The sequence below is a fragment of the Engraulis encrasicolus genome, chromosome 20, assembly GCF_034702125.1.
Source record: "Engraulis encrasicolus isolate BLACKSEA-1 chromosome 20, IST_EnEncr_1.0, whole genome shotgun sequence".
Taxonomy (NCBI): domain Eukaryota; kingdom Metazoa; phylum Chordata; class Actinopteri; order Clupeiformes; family Engraulidae; genus Engraulis; species Engraulis encrasicolus.
Genome location: NC_085876.1, coordinates 9,677,810 through 9,694,269, shown reverse-complemented (window position 1 = coordinate 9,694,269; position 16,460 = coordinate 9,677,810). Strand labels below are relative to the sequence as shown.

Below are 16,460 nucleotides of genomic sequence, written 5' to 3'. Positions count from 1 at the left end.
CCAAAAGCTACAGGGCATCTGGGATCCAGACTAAAAATGAATTACGATGTAATTAATGTGGTCTGGAAAAAACAGGCTCGGTTTAACCTGTCCAAATATGCTAATTGGACAGGTAAAAGCAGGTCAACTGGACTGTAGCTTCTCAATCCAGATTGCGCATCACTACAGTAGAGCTCTAATTAGGACAGGAAGGCCTCAAACAGATGCCCTTACTGAAGCAGGGATGCCACCTGTAAATAATAAATATAACTAGAAATGCACTCAGAGAGCGCAGACCTGGACCAAGGAAGCTGTTTGATAGAACATTTGACTACGTTTTTAATTTAAGATTTAAGTCTTTCTGCTTTCTTTGTGGAGTATGAAACTGGAATGTCAAAATTCGCATTTCAATTTGCGGTCACTAGGGGCGTCTAGATTTCTAGGCTAGCAATGGTGAAGAATCCTTTAAACAATTCTGGTTCCGGTTCGTGATCCGAATCACCACCAAAATGCAATCGCTAACCAACGCAAACGAAACATAACCTCCTTGGCAGAGGTAATAATAATAATATTCGATTTCATTTCACGATAACCACACCGTACGGTTCAGTACAGTCATTAGCATTTCCTTCATCCAAAATAACTTACAGGCCAGGACATAACCTGCATTTTACATTACATTACAGCAGTGGTTCTCAACCTTTTTTGAACAAATGAACCTTTGCTTTTTTGAACAAATGCGCCCTTGACGTCATCATATCCCAACGTCCCCTTGACCTCAGTCACCCACCTGCATGAGTGGCAGTACCAGCTCCATGGTGATGACGATAGTTCCGGTGTAGATGTAGTCCACGATACTGGCCAGGACTTCCGGCGAGATGCCCTTCAGGTCCACGCGCGTCTGGCTGCTCTCGCGGAAGTTACTGCAGAACATGGCGCGAAAGTAGGGGCTGCTGGACACCAGCACGTTGCGGTGGCAGGGGATCTCGCAGTCCTCCGTGCACAGCAGGACGTCGGTGAAGATTAACTCATGGCGCAGTTGGTTGAGTTGGCTCAGCATGTGGGCAGGCAGCTCCTGGTCCTTGAAGGGGAAGATCTCGAGTCGCGAAGCGCACATGGTAGCCATTCTGCTGAAGAAGAACAAAAGGAAGAAGGCTGTATCGATTTTCAATTTGTTTTTCACACACTACGTAAAGGCAAAATACAACCTTTAGTACAATGCTAGCTACACCAACAGTAACGCTTCTTCTGTACATGATATGCATGGACAAACTTTGGGCAATACATTACTTCTAAACATTCTTAACAATAGTAGACATTCTGCTGAGGAAGAAAAGAAGTCAAAAGTTGAAGTCCAAGTCAGCTTACGGAGGCTAGTCGACGCATCCCGATGTACAGCATATGATACGTGCGGCACAAGCCTACCCACCTCTACGTTTCGGCACCATTAGGCCTGGGACATGCTTCATACATTGCCTGGTTTCCACCAGACTTAATCACAAGTGAGATAAAGTCTGGACACCCGCCTATTGTAAATTACGTAGGGTATGTGTGTGTTTACGATTGATGACGGCTGTTTATTGGGCATTACGAATGTGTATCATTTGGCATACTGTATGTAGCCCATAAAGCCAATCGTGTCAGTTGTAGTATCTATTCAAACAAACTGCAGTCATCGCCTTTCCACCCCTCCCTGCTCTATGATTGGAGACCGTGATCGGGAACCCTCGCTGAGGGATAGACTCCATGCTGTCTTTCAGATGGGAAAGATTGTGCAAGCAGCATGGGATTTCCCATGCGTATTTATGCCAATTTTGTGTGCAGGAGACCACCTCACACAAGGAACACAGACGCCTGTGTATGGTGCAATATTGACAAAACTGCGAAGGGCAATCTTCTGAACTTCTATGTTGAGGTTGCGGTAGAGTCAAACAATGGTGGGAAAACACTAATGATAGCCCTGTTGGCTATCTGCACCCAGGGTGATACCTCCAGTATCGTACAAAGTGTTCCGGTTATCCTGAAGCAAGTATGTGCATTCCCTGGTTTTACTCGTTTACTCATGTGCACCAATAATGAATTCTTCAGCAGAAGAGTTGGTAGAGCGCTACTAGTATCCCTCAAAACCAACTGGTGCTCTTGGAAGGGGTTCAATGTTCAAAAAAGACTGGAGGAAAAAACCCTTGATCCAGGCACTTCAGTTGATCAATGTGGTGAAAAAACAAACTTTATTTAACGGGCAAATAAAGTCAACAGACTGCATTACTGTATTGCACGCAAACAGCTTTCACCCTCCCTGGCTCATTGAAAACATCCCCTTGAGCGCTTCTCTGACTCTGAAGATGATCCAGGAGCAGAAGCGTTTTAAGCAAAGGGGCTATCAGACTCACAAAAATCAAAAGAAAAAAATCAAAAGAAGAACAAACACAAAAACCCTACTTCGTCACACGCAATAGCAAAGAGGCAGTTCAGATTAAACACACCCTGATGAAGGCCGCAGCGCCGATACGCGTTGGTGTTTTTTAATGCATTTGCCCGTTAAATAAAATTAGTTTTTTTACCACTTTAATCAACTGAAGTGCCTGGACCAAGGATTTTTTCCTCCAGTCTTTAATGAATTCTTCAGTTTGTTGCCCATTAGAGTTTGGCGAAAGTAAACTCATTAGCTTTCTATGTCATGACTAATGTGTGCCAAAAAAAACCCTCAACATGCTAGCGGCTCACCAACCACCCACCCCTGCCTGCTGCTCTGCTCTAGTTGTCTCGACCCCTTGGCCTCCTGTGACATTGGCCTTGATGTGACAACCAGTGACACCACACACACACCTTTCTATTTTCACACGCGCTCATAAATCACCATGATGAATTTGTGGAGCACTTGGCCGCAGCCTCTCACCCCCCCACCCCGCACCCTAGTGTAACATACAACACCAAACCCAGCTCAACCACCCTCTCTCTCCCCTGACTATCATTCCCCCGTCCCCCGTCTAAGTCTAACATCCAACACCTCAACGTCCCTGCCCCAGACCCTCATCAAAGCCACCTTTATCAAAACCGTTATGTCACACCCCAGCTGTCACCCTCCCGACACCCAACCCCCACCACCTTCTTCAGCGTCACGCAGACACCCCTCTTTCCCCACCACAACTTGTTTGCGTTTGTTTGCCCTTGACTGCTTAAGTTTGTTCACAGACTGCAAGGAAGTAGGTTAAGTGTGTGTTTAATGATGTGGCATATATGACTTGTTTCAATATGCAATAAGCAATATGCAAAAAAAACTAAGAATGGGGCAAACAAAAACAATAACAACCGATGAACATTAAACGTCCAAATTAAAAGCCTTATCCTATGAAATCTAAAAGTTAATGGCCAATGGTGAGGGTTGAAGAAACATGATGCCAACTCATTTCACAGAGCAAGCCAATTCTAGCTGAACGGCAGACACTCCCGCAGAGCCGCACAACAAAAGAAACATCAAACATGGAAGTCTGGCCCTTTGTCTAAGGATTATTGTCGACATTGCAGTAAGCCATCCAACTTCCCCCACCACTAACCTATACCCATTAATAATTATTCACATATTTTTGCAAAGTCAGAAGTGGTGATTTTATTCTGTCCGTGTACCAAACCAAACGCAAACCCTGACCTTGCCAGCAGCAAAAATTGAAGACTGGGGCTTTTTTTTTCATAGGATTATTATCAACACTAAGTCATTAAACTACTCAAGAGAGAGCTACTATTATTATTTCCCATACTTAGTGTAGCAGAGCCAACACCAAACCTATACCAAAGAAGGTGGATCTAAGAAGAAACGTCATTTTGTTTCTTTTCCGGTATCCACTTTAGGTCGGGTGAATGCCCCTTTAGGAGACCTTCAGTTAGGAGACCTTCGGAGTCCTGAGGTTTAGAATCAATTAAGTCCCCTTAGCGCTGTAGATGGCGGTAGCGCACGTCTTGCGCAAACACCTCAAAAAGAGAAGAAGAAGTAGGGGACAACGCCCCCTTAGGAGACCCAACTTGAGCACACGCTTTTGCATTGAGTGGGCGTGTTTTGCGTTATCTTGGTTTGATTCAGTATTTTTGCCTATACCATTGTCGGAACAACGCACCAAAAATATGGACGCCTGAGAGGACTATTATCAGAGAGAATAGAGAAAAAAAGAGAGGTGCCAATTGCCCAATGTTTCCTGGTTCTATATTCGCAAGGGGGAGGGAAAAAAAAATCCCCTTTTATGCATACCTAAGGACCTTTCCATTGAAATGAATGACATGCATGGATTTTATACAAGAAATCGACCATTGGAACTTTCTGGGGTTGTTGAGGGTCTAGATGTACTAAGAATCTAAGCCTAAGGCAGTAATTTGTGGGCCTACTGTTTGAATTTGGAGGAAAAACATTTTATTTCAGGTCATGCGGACGCCACAGGCCCCTTATGAAGAGCGGAACCTGTTTGCGTTTGGCACCCTTAGCAGCACATTAAGTTGGTGTATCTCTATATCATCTAATCTCTGCTATTATCGTCGTCAAATCACTCCAGAGAGAGCGCTTCTGATTTTACTCCCTACAACGCACACCCCCAACCACTCATCCACCATATACCCAACCCCCCCCGACTATGGTACCTCCAGCACCATTGTGCCTACCAATGCCAACAACACCAAACCTATGCCCTTTGCCAGAAACAGGACACCAAAGCTATGGAAGACTGAGGCCTTTGTCATTGGACTATTATCGGCACTAAAGTCGTCAAACCACCCCAGAGACCAAACTACTGATTTTACTGGCTACCACGTACACCCCCCCAACACCACTCACTCACCACCAACCACCCCTACCACTGTCTCTAAGAGAGCCAACTACCAAACCGATACCATTGTCAGAGCAAAGGATAGGGCTATTTTTGTCATCAAACCACCCCAGAGAAAGAGCTTCTGATTTTACATCCTACCACGTACCTTCCCATGCACCATCCACCATCCACCCCTCATTGTGCTCGTATAATTACAATAAAGGCTTTCTATTCTAATTCTAATCTATATTCTATTCTATTATTGACACCAAGTCGTCAAAACACCCCAGAGACAGAGCTACTGATTTTACTCCCTACCACGTATTAAACCCCCCACCACTCATCTACCACTCATCTAACACCCCCACCCCACCCCCACCACCCACCCCCCCATCCGCCGTGCAGACTGGGGCCACCCCCCGCCGTTATTCCTGGCACTTAATCATTATTATTTATTAATAACCGGCAGCAGCAGCAGCAGCAGCAGCCAGCTATCCAGCCTCTGCAGCTGGTGAGTGATGGTATTCCCCCGCCTGATGAGAGGACTCAACAGAGCAGCCATATCATAACTCGCACAAGGAAAACCAACCCAGTGTTATTCTTTCTTTCTCCACGTTGCAGACGCTCTCTGACAAGTTAAGACGTATATCCGAGTACACATGACAAGTAGCCTACACATAGCTAAGTGCTGCTCACTGGATGGAAATGATGGGGAATGGATCAAACTGTTTGTCTGAACAACACTGAAGGTGTCATCCTATTATCTGTGTCGTAACTCTCAAAGTCAATCTACAGTTACTCTTTCCCACGTTGTTCACACGTACACATATGGACGCAGTATTTCAGTGGTTTTTTTTGCAGTCCAGTGCCACTGACAGAAGATGGGCTTTTTAACTCTTGTCTGAACTATGTCCGTGCTGTCATTCTTATCCAACACGCAATCCAACAATTGGATTTTAAATGGGCTGGAAATTTAAAAAAACAACAGCTTTATACCACTACTATGACCAACACAAAATTAGAACAGGTGAAAGAGCACAGAGAGAGCAGTCAAATAATGAAATCCAATAATTAATTTCCCCTCAGAAAATTCATTGATCTGTTCTGCTAATAACCCAGACAATCGTGCTTAACACTCTGTTAAATCAATAACCAAGTATCATCTGTTAGTCCAGTTGGCCCCCATTAGAGGCCTAATGTCTTACCTATTAGTCTGGTCTCTTTCCGCTGGACATAAGCGCTCAGACCGTCTTTGCACCCCCCCACTTCAATCACACACAGATCAAATCAACTGAGAGAGACAGAGAGAGAGAGACCGAGAGAGGTCAAGAAGGACCTCTGCATTTCCATATAAGAACCGTCTCTGTTGTCTTTCCTGAACAGTAACAGCGAAGCCTCTGAAGGCTCTCCAAAAACTTTCCGAAAAGTTTGCCGGGCTGGACCAGGAACGGGGACGTTCAGGTAGCACGCGTGGTGGTGGTGGCGGAGAAAGTCGAGGTCTTTTTCAAACGGACCATGAGGTCGCTGTGTACATTCCAGCCGGCTATGAATAGAGGCCCCCACCCTCGTCCTCAACCCCCAGCTCACGAGTCGCTGGGTTGGGCTAGCCAGACCTGGCGTTAGCTTGGCTTGGCCTGGCCTGGCTTGGCTTGGCCTGGGTTGGGCTGGGCTGAGCAAAGCTCGGCAGTGAGGGAGTGAGGGAGTGAGTGAGCCAGTGAACCAGGGAGGGATGGAGGGAGGGAGGGATGGAGGGCGGGAGTGAGCGATAGCCATGCGTGTTTACTATGACAGCCATGCGGCACCACTGACTGCTTGCGTCACTGTCGTACAGCAGACAGGCAGGCAGGCAGATGGGTAATGTGGCAGAGGGGCAAGGGAGGCTGGCACACTGTAATAAATTAAGTGCTTTGCTGCAAAATGATGAACATCCATTTTGGAGCATTGTGGGAAATTTACAGTTTTGTATTGGGCATTCCATTGTATTGCATTGCATTGTAAAATGCATTTTATATCGGTTTAAAAAAGTATGTTCTCAAAATATTTGAGAGGCAAGAATTCACACATAGATGATAGGACTTCTGAACAGTCATTTGCAATAATAAAATGGTGGAAATGTTGTTTTGCAACGAAACTCTTCAAATACAGTGTCAATTGTCAACTAAATTGAGTGCTCTGGGACCAAATACACTCCAGAAGATGTAAAATCAACTCTCTGAGAGTTGAGTTAACATTGCACAATTTAAAGTACAGGGGGTCAAAGGGCAAAGTGGCCGGCAGCATGGACTACACAGTGGTGGGTGGTAGATCAATGGTGTGTGTGAGTGTGAGTGTGTGTGTGTGTGTGTGTGTGTGTGTGTGTGTGTGTGTGTGTGTGTGTGTGTGTGTGTGTGTGTGTGTGTGTGGTGTGTGTGTGTGTGTGTGTGTGTGCGTGCGTGCGTGCGTGCATGCGTGCGTGCGAGTGAGTGAGTGAGTGAGTGAGTGAGTGAGTGAGTGAGTGAGTGAGTGAGTGAGTGAGTGAGTGAGTGAGTGAATGTGTGTGTGTGTGTGTGTGTGTGTGTGTGTGTGTGTGTGTGTGTGTGTGTGTGTGTGTGTGTGTGTGTGTGTGTGTGTGTGTGTGTGTATGTGTGTGTGTGTGTGTGTGTGTGTGTGTGTGTGTGTGTGTGTGTGTGTGTGTGTGTGTGTAACCCAGGAGGAGGATACAAATATAGCCTGGTGCTGAAGGGAAGGGTTTGAGTGGGGTGGACAGCTGAACCCTCAGGCCCCTGTTACCTTGTTTTGCCTACAGGGTGTGTGTGTGTGTGTGTGTGTGTGTGTGTGTGTGTGTGTGTGTGTGTGTGTGTGTGTGTGTGTGTGTGTGTGTGTGTGTGTGTGTGTGTACCTTTATGTGTGCGTGTGTATGTGTGTGTGTGTGTGTGCGCGTGCGTGTCTGTGCGTGTCTGTGTGTGAATGTGTTAGCACGTGTGTGTGTGTGTGTGTGTGTGTGTGTGTGTGTGTGTGTGTGTGTGTGTGTGTGTGTGTGTGCACATGTGTGTCAACATGTGTGCTAATGTGTTTTGGGAGGGGGGTTGTATTTGTGTGTGTGTGTGCGCTGTGCGGGGGGTCCTGTTTGTGTTTCTGCGGCTGTGTGTGTGCTTTGGATCTGTGTGTGTGTGGTGGTGGGGGGGGGGGCGGGAATTGGGAATAAGCAGTACAGCAGCAAGTAAGGGAGTAACTCCTTCATTTGAGATACATAGGCTACAACCAAAAAGAATTAAATAAACTAATATAACAATTTAACATAGGCTACAATAATAGTAACAAATAATAATACTGACAAATCGCATTGGTTATTGTGTATTGGTCATTGTGTAATACAATCGAAGGAAATAACGTAACTTAGATCCAGATGTTGACAAAATAAAGTTGCTTAACTTGACGTGACTTAAGTAGAGTAAAGTTTTGCTTCTAAAATGTAAAATGTATATTTCTGGAAAATCAAGATGGCGGACAATGGAGAAGATCCCACTTTTCATGTATGAAAAGTGCAATTTCCCCAGTCATAATGAATACTTATTATATTAGTATTCATGGAAAAGGTAACATTTGTGAATGAGCAGCATGAATTCTGGAAATAAACTACTAAAAATTACACTTTTACACCTTTAAGTCTCTCTCAAGACCAGCTGGAATATTGTGTCATGTTCATAATGACATGGCACTGAAAGTAAAGATGTACCGTATAACCGTATGACCGTATAGTCACATTTCACTATTCAGCTGGAGAAGAAGCAAAGAGATGCACATCTGGATATCTGGATATGGATCAATGATCGGGTTTGGCAAAAGCCCAGATCTCTCACATGCTGTGTCTCTCACATGCTCTCTCTCTCTCTCTCTCTCTCTCTCTCTCTCTCTCTCTCTCTCTCTCTCTCTCTCTCTCTCTCTCTCTCTCTCTCACACACACACACACACACACACACACTAGAGATGGGATTTATGGCTCTTTGACGGGATCCGGATCTTAGTGGCTCGTTCCTTTCAAAGAGCCGTTCAAAAAACTGGCTCTTTTGGCTCTTTTTTTAATGATTTATTCAGCGTTTAGAATGGAATATTTTGACTTCACCTCAAGGTAATTTGTCCAAACAACAACTGATTATTCTCCTGCTTCTAAGGACCGTTTTTGCCACTCTTTAAGGCAAACAATTGTGTTTTTCCCCAAATTAAATTACTCTGGTCGAGGTCACATGCTTAAAATTAATGAAAAATGAACGAAATAACGGTCGAGTGGCTCCCCCAGCTGTGATCCGGTTCCCATCGTTCACTTCAGGGAGCCGTTCAAAAGAACCGGTGTCATGTCTATATGAGCGACTCTCGAGATGTGATCCTTTTCGCTACTGAGCATGCACACGCATGCGCACACCCTCGCGGCGGTTTTCGCGGGTGATTGCCCATCGAATTGTGCGACCGCAGTTTACAAACTCGAGACGGCAGGAAGGGTCATGCATCTGAGCAAGCGGCATTTATATGAATGTCGTATTCCATTCAGTTTGTCCGGGCTCAACCCGACTGGTAGATGGCCATATTTCTGTGTTCAGTCGAATAAATATCCTGAAATAAGAGAAGTCGTCAGCCTCCTTCCTATGGCACAGTAGCACTCTGCTGATCAAAACTCATCAAGCAGCATATTGAAATTGGCAGTAGACTAGTCCGGAAATTGCATAGGCTACTCTCGTATGGGTTAAGTAGCTTAAGGCTGGTTTGGTGCAATAATAAGAAATGCACTGGTGTGGATGTTTTGAAAATATGATTCCGGTCATTAAAAGAGGTGTTGCCCATAAATTGACAGACATAGGCTACCAAAACAAAGCCACAATACGCTATAGCTATCCGGGAATCTCTAAACCGCGCTTGTTTATCCCCATAGCACATAATTTCATATGGCAATGTTGCCTTGCGAGACAGTCCCANTATGGCAAGCGGAATTATCATTTATTAGCTATGCTCGAATATCCGCAATTGTCATTGTAGATATCAACAACGTCATTCTGGATATCTACAATTGTATTTTGGATAGTCGTGATAGCCATTGGAGATATCTGAAACGTCATTTCGACTATTCAAAATGATAGTTATAGATATCTACAATTGTATTTTGACTAGGCGAAACTGAGTTACAGATATCTGCAATGACGTCATTGAAAACGACATTCAACTCGTCACATATCTCAAATAACAATTATGGATATCTGTAATTCAGTTTTGACTAGGCAGAATGAAAGTTAAAGATATCTCAAACGTCATTTTGAATAGTGTAAAATACCCTCCTTGACGTAGTAAGACTCTGCCATGACCCGCCCCCTCCGAATTCTGATTGGTTAGCCACTTAGTTCCACGTTTTAGCCGGATATGTAATTCACGCTCCCTTGTTGATGTGTTTACTGGCGGTGCATTTGAACAAGCTACGACGAAAAGCACTATTTAAAGATAACTACTATGGTAATAAACAGATTATAGTCTGATACGATTTCTTAAAATGTTTAACATGTATCCGATTTGTGTTGTTTCCCTCTCCATGCTGGTTAATGGCTCCATTAGACTCGTTGTTACAAACAAAATACGTGATACAGACGCCTTTTCTGTCTGTCAAATCTCGCCCTTCACGCTGTCTTGTATTTTACACTGAATTAATATCAGCCAACATACTAAATGCTGCTTAAATTTCGATTCGACTGGTAGAAAAGACCTTACAAGCCAGTTTTGCCTACTAGCCATTTGGGCTAGTGATGCAAAAAGTTATGAGCCCTGCCTGCTAATATTACCAGAGAGGTGCTATAGAGGTAAAGGGCTATGATATTACACTGCCAAAAAACTACTGCCTCCAGAAATATTTCAACCAAAGGTTGTTTGGCTTACTTACCATCAGTTTTGGGCAAGTTACCGAAGAAGTGTAATGCATCAGTGATTATTACTGTACTTTCAAAGCAGTCCCTTAGGCTACATAACATTAATTTTAATGTAAGGCATTACCCTTAACACACCATCATGAAGGGGGGTAATTAAATGAAAGCAGACATGAAAAGCAAGAGGCAAGATCAAGATGGAAACAAAAAAGATGGCATAACAACGTTTTATTATGGAATAGAAAATACTTTATTGTCATACCAGCATGAACATTGCCTTTGGTCTCACTGAATACAAACACAAATAGACAAAAACAGGCGAACAAATCGCTGCATCCAACCCCCTCCCAGCACACAAATACAAATCAGTCAGTAGTTCCAGACCCTACACCTCTAGCTTTCCCATTGCTTGTTTACCATGGTATAAAATAATGTTTATAGATGTTTCTCCTTGCAATGATGTGCCTACCTGATGGCAGCAGTTCAAATTTAGAGGGAAGAGGATGGGTAGAATCATCTAAAATGCTCAGTCTTTTCCTGTCAACTGTATCCTGTATAGACTGCCCAGTGGCTTGTGAGTTCCTCATATAATATTTCCTTTCCTACCACTCTGGACAGCCTGTTCTTAAGTAAGGTGAGGTGGCCATACCAAACAGAACTGTTATAGGTAAGGCCACTCTCTATTAGGCTTACATATGTCCTCTCCAAGATGTTGCCGTTCAGCTTCTCGATTAAGAACAACTTTTGATTGGCCTTTTCGCATACGGCATCAACATTATCTGCAAAGTTAAGCTTGCAGTCAATATATTTATGGGCAGTCATGGGTAAGCGGTGAGGGCGTCAGACTTGTAGCCCAAAGGCTGCCGGTATGACTCCCAACCTGCCAGGTTTGTGGGGGACTAATTAACAGTGCTCTCCCCCATCCTCCTCCGTGACTGAGGTACCCTGAGCATGGTACCATCCCGACGCACTGCTCCCTTGGGCCGCCATTGGGGGCTGCCCCCTTGCACGGGTGAGACATAAAATGCAATTTTGTTGTGTATAGATCACTGAACACAGTAAACATTAAACAAGAATGACCCAAGCAAACGTGAAATGCAGTGTTCCAGTGGTTATTTCATTTGTTAGAAAAATGCCATAAAACCTGCATGAGCCTGTGTGAAAAAGTAAATTGTTAAATGAGAAGGTATCTGTGATTAATCTAAATCATTTTGGATAGCAGAGTTGTATTTCACAGCTGCCAAAGTCTGACTACTACCTGGCCTTTCAAACCAAGAGATAATTCATATCAAACCCATGACATCACACTGTGAATCATCGACATTCGGGAGCAGGTTGTAATAAAAATAATTTACATGTCTCAGACTGTAAAAGGTTCTTCAGTTATTTCTAAATCATTGGGTCATCTGCAAACCATGGTGAGAGCCATTATCCATAAATGGAGAATACATGATGTAATGGTGAACATTTTGGCTGTCACACTAAAATTACCCCAAGAAGACAGTGACTGTGGATCCAAGAGTTTAGAAAGGAACACAGAACAATATCTTACCAATGGGAGGTGTTAATTACCGCATGAAATGGAAGTGTTCATGACTCAACAATAAGAAAGAGACTAGGTAAACATTGCAAGCATGTCAGAGTTCAACGGCCAAAGTCACCTCTGACAAGGAGAGTATCAAGACTTCTCACATTTGCTACAAAAAAAAAAAAAAAAAAAAAACATTGACAATGCATACAAAGCTTCTGAGAAAATATAAATTAATCACTGAGAAACTGCATTTTATGCTTACTTGGGTCATGGGTAATGTTTACATTAGTGTGGTTATCTGAAAATGTTAAGTGTGCCAAATGTGCAAAAAAGTAAACAAAATCAGTAGGGGAGGTAAAAACATACACATGGCACTGTATATATACATGTATATAATACTCATGTAGAGCATCAATAAAACATGTCCTGTTTCAAAGAAGAGGGCGCTTATCCTGCCGATTGATGAGGCAGGGGGCTAAAGCCTACCCCCCTTCACAGGATGGGGACAAACTGGTGACAGTGGCGAGGGTTGTAGAGAAGGTGCCACGGCTGAAGCAGAGACCCATTGCATCCTCTCCTCACAGGACAGGGACCAACCTTCGCTGGAGTCTGAAGGGGAGGAGGTGGTGTGTCGACGCCAGCATACTCTAGTCAGCAAAACAGTAGAGATAGACAGAGAGGTTTTAAATGAGTGTGCGCAGGCAAAGTGAGTATACCCAAAAACTTAAGCTAGGTTGTGGAGTCCATCAGTAGGGGTTTGAATTTAGAAGTTTACTACCCAATGATCTTGTGTAAATACACACACAATACATTACACTTAGTTGACACTTTTATCTAAAGTGACTTATTCACAGGGTATTGGTTACAGTCCCTGGAACCATTTGGGGCCAGGTGCCTTGCTCAAGGGCAGTTCAGTCATGCATGGAGGTGAAGGGAGAGGTAAGGGTGGGACTTGTTTCAGCAACCTTCTGATCTTAAGTGCTAGTTGGCCATAAGACCACATCCGTAACCATTTAGCAACGTCTGCCCACACCTATAGAATGCAATTTTTTTGTACACTTGAATCACACAAGTCGAACCGTGCAGGGACACCTCCGTCACACACACACACACATTACAATGTCATGTTCCAACGGGTACAGAATACAGTTAACAGTGTGTTTTGCTTTCATTTTCTGTGCACATACCTAGTCCTCCGGCACATTCATGTTGACACCTGCACAGCATCCTCCCACAATCACTGTTACAAAGCCACCTGAAAAACATATGGCATATTATTTTAGGAGTAATCATGTAATCAATTCTTTTTAGTGAAATATGTAGACCAGGGTTTCCCAAACTGGGGTGCGCGGCCTTCCATAAGGGAGTGCACAAAATGAATAGAGTACAGTAATGGTGGATATGTGTGTGTTTTAAACAGCATTAATGAACAATAAGTAGTAGGGTTTTTTTTAACTGTATAGTGAATTGTATGCTGGAAGGGTCCATTGGAAGTGCAATTCATAGTGTAATTTATATTGTCATGTAACAAGTTCCATTGTAATGACGGCAGAAAAATATTGGGTCTATTGGGAATGAGGATTCTCCAAAATGACTCTGCATAATGTGCGGTGATTTGCTAACCCATAGTGCAAACACGCTTAGGCCGAGGGTGAGCAAACCACATTAAAATATACAAGGGGGTGCACAGGGAATAAAGTTTGGAAACTGCTGAATTGTAGACTAAATCAACAAATAATTTCAGGAGTGGGGAGATATAATAGAGAGAGAACAGTTTAAGAGTTCATCCAGACGTGTCATTGCTTTGTTAAAATGCGATCATACTCGCAATACTGTGTTAATGTGAGAATCATATGTTATACAAGCCAGTGCAGGTGGAGTGGCGTGCATATGGCAAGTTCTGGAAGGCATGACTGTCTCGGTTGTCTGATTATAACCAGACCTAATCACAACTTAAAAAAGGTCTGCAGACCTGCCTACTGTAAATCCAGTAGGGGGGTGTGTGTTTTACGATTGCAATGGCTGTTTATTGGGCATACGTAGCCATAGCCAATCGTGTCAGTCGTATCTATTCCAACAAACATCCATCGCCTTTCCACGTCTCCCAGCTCTCCAATTGTAGAGAGACAGTGGTCTGGTACCCTCGCTGAGGATAAACTCCATGCCGTCTTTCGGATGGGAATGATTGTGCAAAGCAGAATGGGATTTCCCAAGTTACTGTCTCAGTTCTGTGAGATGCAAATTGCTGAGACGCTTTTCATAGGCAAGAAGAGGCATTCAGGTTAGAAATCAGTCAATTAATGTGATTTTGTTTTAGTGAAGCCTTACCATTTGGTTAGTGTTGAGATGAATGGTGCATAGAGACGTGGAGCCTTGGGCACTGGATATAATCATTGGAGCTGAAGAGGACTTGACAGTGCTTGTCCTCATCATGTCCTCGTCGCCTAACTTTGAAAATGAAACAAAAATGCATGCTTGTCATTTTATCCCAGGTTAAGTATGAATGCACTGCAGAAGCAAATCAACATTGTACTGCTTCTACAACACTAGGCTACAGTACCATTATTATTCAGTCAAACTCTGTGGGCAGGGCAACATCATGATCAGACCTCTGCCACAGTAAATGAGACACCAGCCTATCAGTAATTTTAAAAATCTTGGGTTGCAGCTGACGTCATAGTGCTGCCCCCTGGTGGTGATCTACCGCTGCTGGTGGACAACCTGGGCTTGGAGCCATTGAAACCCATTCAAAACTTCATTTTTTCGATCTGACACAGAATATTTTTAATCAGACCTAAAGACACACCATGTGACTTGTTTAAAAGCTGAGAACCTCAGCTTTCCATAACTGAAAGCGGTATTTTCCTAGCATCTACCAATCCGAAGGTAGCCTACTTTATGTGCGGGGTTACCTTTCTAAAGATAGCGTTTTGTTTCCTTGGAAACGGAGCGGAGATGAAGCAAGACCAATGAGCCAGACAGACTGACGAAGCGATAAATGTATGTCATTTGATTCGGTTTTGCATTATTATGGATGAATTTCTAATCTTGACATTCTAATGGACAATCTGTACGAGTTTCAAAATGCGTTTTTATGTAACATGGGAGTAAAATGTGTTAACAGTACGCCCGTCTGGGATTTGTTAGCTAGTCCGCTAGTTAGCTATATAGCAAGTAAGTAATAGATATTAGACTCGATCTGTCTCAATGGCCCAAGCGTAAACAAAGAAACACCAGGATGTGGATGTTTAATATCAGCAATTTGTCAAAGCAAAACATTCTGAAAATATTCACAGAACCAGTTCATTTTATCCACAGCCTTGAGTGTCGGCAAATCTTTCCACTTTTGACATGATGTAGTGTAGAGACCTAGCACTTGCTAGCTAACTAGCGGGCCAGCTAGTTTAACAAATCCCAGACGGGATGTAAACACATTTACTCCCATATCACATAAAAACACATTATGAAATTCGCATAGATTGTCCATTAACATGTCAAGATTAGAAATTCATCCATAATAGTCAGTGCTTAATTTGTAAATCACAAGGTACCGGAACGCAAAACACATATGACATCACAGCGACGATGAGTTGGACAGAGGTCCCGGAACGCACAGAAAAAACTTATTACGCAAACGAATAAAAACGGGAAAAAAATAGATGCAATTCCCTGCATTTTAACGACATTGAGTCCCATGACAGCTCATATCTATAGGCCTACTTTTGTTTCTTAATACAAGGGACGGTTGGCGATCCAATGGCTATTTTAAACAACAGCCATAGCCTATTAAATGCTGTAATGACAACAACAAATATTTTTTGTTTGATCGCTAACTTTATGCTTAGTAGTTTCGTGCAGTGCATGGAAATTATGCTTTCCCCATGAGGTGAAAAGAAACCGAAGCGGTTTTCTACTAGTCTACCTATTGAAAGGACAGTGCATGGCTGTCCAATTCTTATCCTTTCTCGTATTCACACAACGTTGGCATAGGCCTATTAAACGTTAAATCCACGCTTTGTTGGCGACTTTGTTGCATATAATTTGGCTAATCCGCATGTGCTGTTGCGATATGCCACTTCACTGTTTCAACGGCTCGCGCACTGATGGTAAGCGAGCTGCGATTTTCAGGGCTCGCGCACTGATGGTAAGCGAGCGGCGATTTTCCCGGTAGACTTGGCTTTTCACACTGACTGTCTGCTCGCGCTACGGTCCGGTTGGAAATCCATCCGACCAATGTTTTATTTGGAGCGTGTAGGCCCTATTTGAATGAAATAGGCCTAT

The 16,460-nt window shown here is 43.5% G+C and overlaps 1 protein-coding gene and 1 long non-coding RNA gene across 6 annotated transcripts in view; both read right to left on the bottom strand.

Moving 5' to 3' along the window:
- klhl38a (kelch-like family member 38a) overlaps positions 1-16,460 on the bottom strand; it is a 34,602-nt gene that overhangs the window by 14,134 nt on the left and 4,008 nt on the right. For 2 of the 5 annotated variants that reach the window (XM_063185366.1, XM_063185370.1), the window contains exon 2: positions 770-1,109. In XM_063185366.1, coding sequence (XP_063041436.1) covers positions 770-1,109 — 340 coding nt within the window. Of the gene's footprint in view, positions 1-769; positions 1,110-5,974; positions 6,252-16,460 lie in introns of those variants that run through there. The other 3 variants (XM_063185369.1, XM_063185368.1, XM_063185367.1) reach the window with 3 other exon arrangements.
- On the bottom strand, positions 12,552-14,923 carry LOC134436239 (uncharacterized). The gene is made up of 3 exons (XR_010032175.1): positions 14,508-14,923; positions 13,367-13,434; positions 12,552-12,826 (listed from the first exon to the last, which is right to left on the bottom strand). It is a non-coding gene; the product is annotated as an uncharacterized LOC134436239 (long non-coding RNA).